Source organism: Protomyctophum bolini, assembly GCF_963924005.1.
Source record: "Protomyctophum bolini genome assembly, chromosome: 2".
Taxonomy (NCBI): domain Eukaryota; kingdom Metazoa; phylum Chordata; class Actinopteri; order Myctophiformes; family Myctophidae; genus Protomyctophum; species Protomyctophum bolini.
In genome coordinates this window covers 41,595,668-41,607,748 of record NC_137863.1, presented here as the reverse complement: position 1 = coordinate 41,607,748, position 12,081 = coordinate 41,595,668, and the positions used below count along the sequence as shown (strand labels likewise).

General features: G+C 44.0%; 1 protein-coding gene across 1 annotated transcript in view; it reads right to left on the bottom strand.

Moving 5' to 3' along the window:
* LOC308328649 (receptor-type tyrosine-protein phosphatase gamma-like) overlaps nt 1-12,081 on the bottom strand; it is a 385,093-nt gene that overhangs the window by 4,537 nt on the left and 368,475 nt on the right. Inside the window, 8 exon segments of the mRNA XM_080782637.1 lie at nt 1,171-1,306; nt 3,481-3,623; nt 4,153-4,299; nt 5,148-5,276; nt 5,948-6,024; nt 6,628-6,721; nt 9,468-9,614; nt 11,874-12,009. Of these exon segments, the coding sequence (XP_080638763.1) occupies nt 1,171-1,306; nt 3,481-3,623; nt 4,153-4,299; nt 5,148-5,276; nt 5,948-6,024; nt 6,628-6,721; nt 9,468-9,614; nt 11,874-12,009 (1,009 nt within the window).

The window sequence follows — 12,081 nt, the reverse complement described above, 5'->3', positions numbered from 1 at the left end:
TGCATCCTCTCTACGCCATAGTTGTCGTGCGTTTCTCGGTGTGACATCTCAATGGCGTCGTAATCCTTTACAACAGCCACTCTCGGGCAGATTCGACACACAGGCGTGCTGCTGAACTCACAGAAGAAGCACATTTTCCCCAATCGTCCAACGTCTGACATTCAACATCAACTTTACATTTCTTGGACAGCATTTTGAAACCACAGCAAGCAAACAGGTCTCAGCTTGGCTTGTGTCTGACAATGTAGTTTAGGCAAAGCGAGAGCTTCACAGGCATGTATTGGTAACGTTATATTCTTTACACTGGGTTGGCAGACAGGTAAAGACAGCGGGAGCGACAGTCGGCGAGGTAACCGACGTCTTTTGTTATGCTAAAACACAACAAGCTCATCAGTAAGTAGGAGACAGTGAGAGGGCAGCAAAGCGGAGAGGGCAGCAACAGCGGGGCAACATAAATAATTTGTCATAATTTCCTTTTCTCAAATCATCCGGCTTGGACCCTGTGGGCCTGATACGGCCAGTGGGCTGCAGTTTGTATTATTAAAGCAAAAAAAATACTGTTACAGTTCTGTCACCAGTAAAATAAAAGTTATATTTGTGACGGTGACTTCTGTTTGTTCATGTACATTGTCCCTGTAACCTCATACTTGGCAACAAAGACTTTCTAAGAATGCCCCCAAAACAGTCTGAACTGTTAATATAATATCTTAATTGTCCTGGACATTCAAGTATATAGCTAACTCATTATGCAAGGTATAATGTATGACACGGCGATAATGTAATGATGTTTAAACACAGAGACGAAGTTGAGTTATTTAATCATTCGTCATCAGTCAGCGAAGAAATCCTGGTAGTGTAGGTATCTCTTTTGAAACCTAAAGACTTTCATAAACACACAAACAACATACAGTATGTACTGTATTGAGGGTACAGGATTGTCCTCAGGAGCACTTTTTGGGGGGGTTCACCGCCTTACTCAAGAGCTTACTTTAGCAGAGCTTGTGGGCAAATCAGTGAACCGAAATAGCCACCTCCACGGTAAGCAGCAGAGTCGGAAAACACAACCTCCCACCGTTGCCAGGAATCAAACCCTGCAACCTTTTCTGTTAACAGAAATCCACCTTGTTGTTGTCACCATTGAGCCACCTGCAAACCCAACAGTCGACTTACAATGTCTGTGAAGACCCCAGGCCGCATGAGGTTAATCATCTTGGCCACTTGATAGACATCCACGGCACTCTCGCTCTCCAGCTGCTGTGACAGGGTGGTGAGGGCACACAGCATGCCCGCCGATACCGCGCCCAACCTGAAACAATCAACAACACGCAGCACACGGGGTTAGCGCGCACCGTCATGACAGCCACATACAGTATAGCACACTGTTTCGGGACCCCATTTGTGGGTCACACACAGACACATTTTTATGGGTCCTTTAAATTTAGTTTGGGTCCCGGGGAAATTTCTCTTTTTGGTCATGGGCTAAAAGGTTTGCGGGAACGAACCACTGACATAGCTTAACCAATATCACGTCTTATGTGGCAACACCCGGAATGCCGGGCACCGCTAGCAATCCAGCTGAAAGTGTAACCACAAGAACCCTAGTAGTGTACAATTCTGGGGGTGAACATTCCGCAGCAATAGCAATACATAGGAGCTTGTAGATGCGCATTTCTTCGGGGGAGTAAAGAGCCCTGGGGCATCCCAGTCTTAATTGTCATGCAATGAAGCCATTTAGCTATAGTAGACAAGAAAATTGCTTTTGTTTTGAATTAAATCCAGTGACTGGACTAAAGTTCAGTTGCTTTGGGGCTGGTTTTTTCTCTCGGGTGGCCTCCGACAACGCGAGTCGTCCCGACAAGTGGCTGAGGGAACAGAAGACCCTCACAGACCCGGAACACCGACTAAAGAGCTATTAGCCAAGTGAATCCGCCCGGGGTACGGCAGCTTGGCTCTCGTCTTGGGCTCCTGGGAGAGGATTGGAATGGAAGGGCACATTCATAATGAAAAGAGTCAAGAGTGATGTGAGATGCTCTGGCTAACCAGTGTGTGCCTCTAGGAATAATGAGCACGCGGACAATTAGGAAGGGACGTCTCACAGACAATCTCTGGGTGGCCGTGCAGCCCGGGCTGCGGCATAGCAACCACGTGAAATGCTCAATTAGACACTTTCTTCTCGAGGATGTGACAAGCAATCTTCATTATTTCTAATGAATATACATGAGACAAACCGCTGGATTAGTGTGTCGTTCAGCAATGCTAATATGTGTCAATACTAAAGACACCTTCATTATCTCTAATTGGTTGGTTTTCTTGGGTACCGGCCGGGGGGATTTAGACTCATTGGACTGAAAGCGGCTTCTCGCAATATGCACCGTGTTTTTAAGCAACATATACACAAGGGCCACCAGGGAACTTCGCAAAGGACAACATCTAACTCAATATCTCGCTGCTATTCCCCCGTTAGCATTCAAGTAGCCTATTCTAGCCTAACATCATCAGACTTATGAAATGCCAAATGGATGTTTAGATTTGATGTTCCACTGTTCCAACAATCCCATAATACACGGTTTCGAATGCAAAACCACTAGTGTGTGTTCCCACCAAAGGCCTTTTTTTAAATTTTTTGCTTTTCTGTGTATATTTATATGTCCCTGCTGAATCTCTTGTGCAGGTAATATGTTCCATATACTGTAATGCACAGTATACTGTAGTGTACAACAATGGTGATAATAATAATAATAATAAAAACATTAACGTGGGAGAATGTCACACCAAAAATATAAATGTCATCAGCTATTACAGTAGTAATAAGAATAATAATAGATTCAATCTACTATCTATCTACCCCCGCCTCCCCCCCCCAAACCAACGACATTGTGTAGTTCTGTTGTTCTTGGAGAAGATTATAAAGATTGCAAGTAAGCTATACATGCATGTCTCTTCCACACATAGCCCCGAGTGAAGCACACCCACATACAGAGAGACAGACAGACAGAGCGAGAGAGAGAGATTATTAATGCTGTTTGTTGGTTCATGCCATTTACTTCCGATATCGCATTTCCAAGTCGCTCTGAATAAGACAATCTGCGACATTAACAATTCATTCCGACTAATTGTGGAGGAGGGAGACAATTAAGGAGAGCGCCGCGAAGACATCCGTCAGATAGCGTTATAGGCAGCTTCCATGAGCACTCGGCAAATGTTGTGTTGCGTTGCATCATGCGTAGCCTACAGTACTTGTGGCACTTCCTAGTGGTAAACCTCTGTAGACCAATAACACCCAGCACTATTTTGACTATGTTTTTTTAATACGTCAGAGAGGGAGAGCTGAGAGCAAGGACATTACCTCAGATAGTGTAAGTATTATTATTAAGGCATGCCTACTGGTGCTACTGTGCTCTAATAAGCTCCCAACTCTAGTATTAACTGAGCTGGAGAGGCAGAGTAACAGAGGACATGATGTGTGAGTGTTTCACTGACTCATCATGGATGATGGTGGGTCCGTCGCGGCTCGCGGCCTCCTCCTTGATGACGTTGATGAGCTCAAAGGTGCTGCTGATGGGCGCGTCGGGGTTGGGCCACTTGGGGCACTGAAAGTGACGCACCTCTAATACATAGTCATCCTGACACACACGGACACACACACACACAGACACACACACACACACACACACACACACACACAGTGTGGAGGACAGAAAACATTGTACATGTTAATACATAAATACAATACTTTTCACATGCTTCACGTACATAAAAAAAAATCACACCCGTGTGAACCGAGTGGTGCAACTCCCCTCCCCCCTCTCTCTCTCCCTCTCTCATTAGCAGGCAACAGTGCAGCACTGTCTCTCTCTCTCTCTCTCTCTGTTTCTGGCACAACAGGGCCCCTACTGGTACTCATACTGGTGCTCATTAACCAACACATAGGTGAACAACACATAGGTGAACACGGACATTGCTGTTCCTTGGAGTGGTTGCACCACTCAAAAAAGCACACCATTTCCCACAAACCCCTGTTTATTTGCATTTGTTTTGTTTCAATGATAGCATTTTGTTGGCATGTCTGCATTTCCCTATAAAATACTGCAAACAACAATCAATGTTCAAAACGAAGCTGGAATGAGAATGGAAATAAAAAAAGAAATCCACCTGTGTGGCCTCCAGGATGAAGTCATGGATGCTGATCTGCTCTTCATTGGACAGACACAGGCGGTCTTTGCTGATGAGCGTAACAGTGAAGGCTTCGCAGTTCATGGCCTCCTCTCTACTGGGCCAGTACACAAACTCATCCTCCGCCTGCAGACAGAGAGAGAGAGAGACAGAGACGAGAGACAGAGTGTGACAGGGACAGGGACAGAGAGAGAGAGAGAGAGAGAGAGAGAGAGAGAGAGACAGAGTGTGACAGGGACAGAGAGAGAGAGAGAGAGAGAGAGAGAGAGAGAGACAGAGAGAGATGCGTTAGGTTGACTGCAGATTTGAACATAGACATTAATTGTACCGTATGTATGTAGGCCTCGAACAACTGTTCCCTACACTACTTCCCGTAGCCCAACATCTCCCCACATGCTTTCTGAAATGGTTATACGGTTTCATCATATAAGCATCATATTGTTATGATGCTTAATTGCAACACTTCGGCTACAAAAACTGAATTATGAAAGGACGACAATGGAAATACAGTAGTACTACATGTAACTACAGAAATGCATATATGCTACTCGCGGCCTGTTTCCGCAATGGAAACATGCCGCTGGCTACAGAAACAAGCCACCGAGGGCTTTATTGCGTTGTATTGTACAAGTATAGCCTACATTGCCGACCTACTTAACAAACAACTTCATAATCATACGGGAGTTGCTGAATTCAGCGTTGTGTGATGCGTTCCTTGATTCCTTCTCCTCCTGCAGAGAGAGAGAGAGAGTGTGTGTGCGTGTGTGTGTGTGTGTGTGTGTGTGTGTGTGTGTGTGTGTGTTCAATGAGACGTGTTGGTGACGGTGGTCTGGGACAGATCGAGGAATGGGGAGGCGGGGGAGCTATGGAAGTAGTGTAGGGAACAGTGGTTCGCGTCTAGGCCCATGTGGTGTGTGTGTGCGTGTGTGTGTGTGTGCGTGTGTGTGCGTACATGCGTGCGTGTATTTACTCACCAGTCCTTGGTTGGCTGGCAGCATGACGATGATCTGTGCGTTGTGGTCCCAGATCATTCTCCAGAAGTCTTTTGTGGTGTGAGGCAGAGGATGTTGGGTAATGATGAACTCGTTGCTCCTGTAGTAACCCTGCCGTGACACAAATAAACAGCACTTTGAAACACGACCACGCTACCTCAGACTAACCTTGACTTGAATTGGCTGAAAACAAATCAAATGTGTAACCGTGTCCGTGAGTAATTATTAGCTCTAATTATCACTGGTGTGCACTTAATCTCACATCACTCTTGCGGTTGTTCTGTTTATTTTGAAGAGCCTGCTCAGGGACTACAGATGGAAATTAGCTTCTGGCTAACTCTGGCCCATTTACATGGACGTGAAAACTGACGTGTTGATAAATGAGTATTGTCCCTGTCAAATAAATAAATACATAAATTACAATGTACAATGTGTTTAATGTGCTTAGGTTTTAAAAACACTGCCAACAAAACAAATCCAGTTAATAATGCATCATTGGAATATTAGTTTCCAATTAGCTTGAAAGACGTATTATCGTTAAAAAAAATGTATCCCCCCCCCCCCAAAAAAAAGCAAGCAAGCTTTCACTGACTTAGAAGTAATGGAAATCTACTTCAGAATGGATGCAAGTATTGCAAATAACATTTAAAATGGCCCCCAGTAGACCTCCCACTTGTTGTGTACTCTATGGAGACCTGAGTTATTGTCCCCAGCTGGGTTCACCGAGAGGGAGAGCGTGTTAATGATCAACAGAGGGATGGGAGTACTGCGGGCACACACACCATGATGTAAGATGCGTTGATGTAATCTGTGCCTTTGATGCCGGGCAAAGGTGCCAGGCCTACTCTTGCACGCTCCGCTGTTGAGGGAAGAGGAAGGAAGAAAGACAGACAGACAGACAGAATTGATCAGTTATGTCAGAAAAGCTGCATGCCCCGACAGGTTGAAGAGAGTTCTCAGTGTATTACTGGTAATTGTCAGAGAAATAACTTTTACAACATTTGTAGTATAACAGCAACTGCATATGAACTGAGATTGGAGAAAGGAAGTATTGAAAACAATACAATATCTAATCAGTATTTTCCCCACATATGCGTCATATTTCATGCATAAACATTTCCAGATGGAGATAATGCATTGTTAATTTAATGCATTGTGGCCTAGCTTAGTGTGTGTGTGTGTGTGTGTGTGTGTGTGTGTGTGTGTGTGTGTGTGTGTGTTCATCATCTCACGACAACCCTATATTATTTGTGACAATATGTTTGTTGATTAAAGTGTACACACTGCAAGCTGATAATCACTGTAGAAATAATTGCAAGTCCCCATCACTCACAGACCCCCTATTGTTTGTTGAACCTTTTTCTTCCTGACAGTTATTAGTTTCCATTGTTTATACCTACTGCTGTGGGGAGACAATTTGATTTCAGATTTTTAATAAGCACAGAATCGATGCGAGACTCACACGGCACCACAGAGGAATTTCGATTCTTCTCTTTGTTGCACTCCTTCTGAGCGTTGAAGCACTCGACGAATCTGGCGTTGCACTGCGTTACCAGCTAGAGACGGAGAAATTAAAACAAATCATTAAAGAGATACCTGATTAACCCACATCTAATTACTCCCCAAAACAAACAAACCACGTGAAACCCGGCACCTCGATTCTGGTGTCATAATAGCAACATTCAGGAAAATGTGTAATAACATTCAGGAAAATGTGCAGATCTACTGGGTACAACGGGCAATTTTTTTGATATAATATTTCTATTTCAGAAAAGAGGTTCGAGGGAAGGTCAAACATAGAAGTTGTGCTCGAAATTATTCAGACACCACAGCAAATTGGCAAAAATTCACAAACTGTCAACTGTATGAAATAAACAAATCAAACAAGATCTAGGAATAGCTCAACACAACTAATATTATGAGTAGTTTCTCCAAATTCAACACAAAATGGCACTTTTAATTAATTACTCAAACCCTTCATGACAATTACTTCGCAGAGCACCCCTTTTGCTATAATGACCCCAATCGTCATGCATAGCCAAGAACCAGCTTCTGGGAGCATTCCTGTGGCATTTTTGCCCATTCCTCAAGTGTAGTAGTGGGCCTCCAGTTGCATTCTGCGACCGCCTAGTTCAGATATACCATCAGAAAAACGTTCCATCCATGGGGTTCAAGTCAGGAGACTCTTACAGCCAGTCTTAAAGCAACCTTCCAGGACTTCCTCTGAAACCAAGCCTTAGTGGACTTTGAGGAACGCTTGTGGCTTCAGCTTCTTTAAAGACGGCATGAACTTTTCTCCTAGGATTTCCTGATACTTGGTTGAATCTTATCTTGCCGACAACACGGTGCAGCGTTCCAGTGCCACAGAGGAGGCAAAGCATCACTGTATTCCACCCCAATGCATTACTATAGGTAATGTGTTCTTTTCAGTACAACGCTTCATTCTTCCACCTCCAGACATACCGCTGATTCTTAGGCTCGAAACTTTTGTTTCGAACCTATAATCACTCCAGAGAATACAATTCCTGACTGACCTGTATTCCTATATTACTTGAAAGCATTAATGCACTTTATGCACAAGTTACTTTACTTACAATTCTGTATTGCCCTATAAAAACGCTGCTAAACTACGTATATATACAGTAGATGCACTTTGTTTCTTGTATGTTGTTTTTATGCTTTGTCTCGCAATGTACCGGTAGTGTGCTTCACTGCCTTGCCTGTTTTGTTATGGGGACTACGGATGAAATGTAGCATCTTTTCTAATTCCGGTGAATTTACGTTTGCATTTATTTGTGTCACGTCAAAATAAACAAAAATAAAAGAACAAATATTTATATGATTTTGAGCATTTTGGAGTGGACATTTTTGTGCTTTTGGGTCAGTAGTGGACTAGTGTGCATGTTGGACCACCTGCTCCTCAAGAGAGAATCTGGTGGCAGCCATTGATAGCTTCCTCTTACTGCCAACTACAGGTAGTGTAGCCACTGTTACTTTAACTTTGAACTTGAGTTGGTTTATTATGCTTCTGTACGGCTTGGTTCCAGAGGCGGTTGCAGAACGCAAACACAAAATGTTAGTGAACTGGAGGAATGGGCTAAACTGCCACGGGAATATACCGTCAGAAGCTGGTTCCTGGCTACGCATCACTTTTGCAACAGCTCATAATAACTTGTCATAAAAGGGTTTGAATAATTCTAATAGTCATTAAATAGAATTTGTATAGAAACCATACATATACTTTTGTTGAACTATTTTCTAGTGTGAATTGTTTATTTCACACAGTTGACAGTTTGTGAATTAATCATTTTGAGCGCAGCCGTATAGGTAGTTTATGAATCAAAATAAATGCTAAATAGTTTGCCAACATCACCACTGCACCCTCCATAGAAGAGTTAAACAAATAAACAAAGCACGGAACAAAACAACAAGAAAGTATATCCTTCAGAAGCAGCATTAACAAACATTAATCAATTCAAATCCCACTTTGACTGCAAAAATATATTAGCATGACAATAAGAGGCTATTGTTTTGCAAACACACTCTCGATCAAGAACCCTTGGACTCAAACTGCGCAGCGCACGTGATGATAAAAGAGAAGACAATTAGCATCCTCTGCTTGTTGCTCCAGAACCTCCCCGATCTGCCTCCCTCCCACACTCACCTGAACACCCCCCCCAGCCTGAGCCATGCAGCCACCATCATGCCTCTTGTTACTGTGACTATATGGTGGCAGTCGATAGCTTCCACACTGCTGGGACATCACACATGCATAATTATGAAGCTGTGAGTCTTACGTCTTGCCGTCTAGCTTGGCTCGACTTGTGTGGTGTTCAATAATTATGCTGCTGCACTGATGCGGGTTAGGTATAGGTACATGTATAGGTCGTGCGTTAAGGGTTCATTGATTTGCTTCGCTTCTGTGGGGTTGTAGCAGACCTACAAGCTCGTAGCGCGACACTCGGTGGCGCGCTATGAGCTTGTAGATCTGCTATTTTTAAATAGCTAAAGCACGACATGATGCTAACACCAACATGGGTTAACAGAGTGTATACTCAAATGGCGGTCCGTGGCCACCGAGTGGCACGCTACGAGCTTGTAGGTCTGCTATTTTTGAAAATATATATAATAAATGTCCAGTAGTGGAAACCTCGTATGAATCTGATCTCAGGTCAGAATGGGTTAATCTCTGTGTATACTACCTCTCCGCTGGGGGGAGGTAAATGTCCAATTAAGCCTTGCTCGTCTCCTGCAGCGCCCCCACCAGGGCAACGACCACCTCCTCCGACCTCCTCCTCTCACCTTGAACTGTTTGTCCAGACACGTTCGGCCGCCGTGGCCCGGCGTGAAGATGCTGTTGACGTAGCTGTACAGCTGGCCCGCCGCCACCTCCGTCTCCTTGCCCAGAATGGCCTCCATCAAGGCGTCGTGGATGAAGATGTACTGCTCCTGTGTGGGCCATTTTGACAAGACATAAAGACACGGAGACAGACAGGGCTCACATTAGGAATGCACTATATATATATACTGCATGTCAGCCATGCCCAAACCTGCTGTGGGCCGCGTGAGGACTTTGGAAGAGGGCGGCCACCAAATAATTGGCAAAAAACACTACGATGTTGTGATTCGAAGCCGGAAAACACAAGCTATAAAATAAACATGCTTTTTGGAAATGCACGCGGCCCATCTAGGGTGGCCAGACGTCCGGTTTCACGCCGGACAGTCCGGTTTTAGACCCACCTGTCCTCCTCCCACCTCAACCTCTGGCCGGACACATAATTGTCCGGTTTTTTGTGATATACAGTGCTTGTGCCATAACTGTCATTTACGTCGTCTGCCTGGGTATTAAAATCTCTGCAGCGCTGCTCAGCTCCGAAGCGAGTGGAGACGTTCGGAGTGTTGCCATGTCCGCTTAATTATAAGCGACTTTGGGCTTGTTTTATATAATAGGCTACTAAGCCTAGTCAGGCTTCTTTTGGGCTTGTTTTCATAGACATGGTTGCTTGGTTCTCTTCCAAAACCTGGCAACACTGCCAGTGGGATGGTCGGTTTGTTACTTTGTTGAGCTCTCACAATCAATTTAGTATAGTTAATGCAGAGATAAATAAACCAAATATGCCGAAATGAAAAACTACATTTAATGAGCAATATGGAGCTCGACATCATAAAGAAAGGGAGGCTAAAGCACTGTGAACATACATATAGGCTACTGGCTTCATTCTATTTCTATGTCCTACACCGATGACCATAAGACTGTATAAAAAACCCCACAAGAAAGAGATTAAACATAAAACATACCGGTATCTAAACATGAAATAAAATTAATTGATTATAAAATGAATGGCCTTTGTGGTACCCTATAGCCTAATTTAAAAAGGTTAATTTAATTAGCAAATATATGTTCTCTGTGGACATAATGCTGGAGAGGATGGTGGTGAAAATCAGGTGCAATAGTAGTAGTAATAATATTAATATCTGGAATCTGGGGGGGGGGGGGGGGGGGGGGGTCGGGGGAGCGAGCCCCGCAAAAAGTGTCCTCCTTTCTGAGGTCTTGCAGGTGGCCACCCTAGGCCCATCCAGTGTTGTTTTCGTCGACTGAAACTAAGACGGAAAATGTTCGTCGACTACCTTTTTTCACCGATGAAAACGACGCGCTGTGAGCTTGTAGATCGGCTATTTTCAGCAAATCAGTCATTACGACGGCATCAATGCCCGCCGAAATACATGTTAGTCGACTAAAATCACCTGTAGATTAAGTCGACTAAAATCTGCATGACATTTACTCGACTAAAACTAAAACATTCCAGGTGACTAAAATGTGACTAAAACGAAGTGAAAACTATTCAAGAGACTTTGACTAAAACTAAAATTGAAATGCGTTGCCAAAAACAAACACTGCACCCGTCCGACAGGTGGATGTGTGGGCCGCGAACGCCTTTGACATTTGTGGGCCTTGATCCAGAAGGTTGGAAATCACTGCGGCACCAATTTACCATGCATAGTTGCATACACGATAAAATACAGGTGCATATATACATGCGCACGCACACACACACGCACACACCTCCAACTTGTAAATAATAAATAAAAAAAAGATGCAGTGTGCATTTTAGATTTGAATACAATGAGAGCCAAACGCTTTAGCTCAATACTGGCTGCTATTCCGTGTTATTTCCAGCGGACAAACAGGCAGTGAACAGAATTTGACGGAGCTGCAGGACAGAGATAAGATATATGGATGCAAGCAGGAAAAGGAACGGCTGCCTCGAGACTCCTCGGGCGCACGGAGAATTGTTGCCGTTTTTCTGCCCAAACAGCCGGTGGAGATGAACATAACATGTTTGAGAGCACAATATATAGCTGTCATTTCCAAAACAGAGATATATCCACTCCTTTTTGAAAACAAAATGGGCCAGCAAAACTCAGCAAGGAATACAAAACTTAAGTCGGTATATATATATATATATATATATATATATTTTTTTTTTTGTCATCTCCTTGCTCTTGCGGTGGGGAAATAAGTGGGATTTCCAGATTTATACAATGTATGGGGAATATAGCAATGCATTATGCATTTTGTCTTTACAAATCGTTCATAAATTATACATTGTACATTGCGTAAACATACACCTGTGCGGTGCACGCCCCTGCTCGTTGCACACACACACACACACACACACACACACACACACACACACACACACTTACCTCGGTCTGGACTAGGTAGTTGCGCTGTGTGCGGATGTGCTTCAGGAAGCCGAGCACGTTGACCGTGCTCTTGTCTTTGATCTGCTTTAGCATGCTGTCGATGACAATGTATGTCCCGGTCCGACCCACTCCGGCACTGCAGGACACAACAAGCACCACAACCAATGAGTCCAATCACTGCAAGCCACTGAAGACACAAAGCACTATT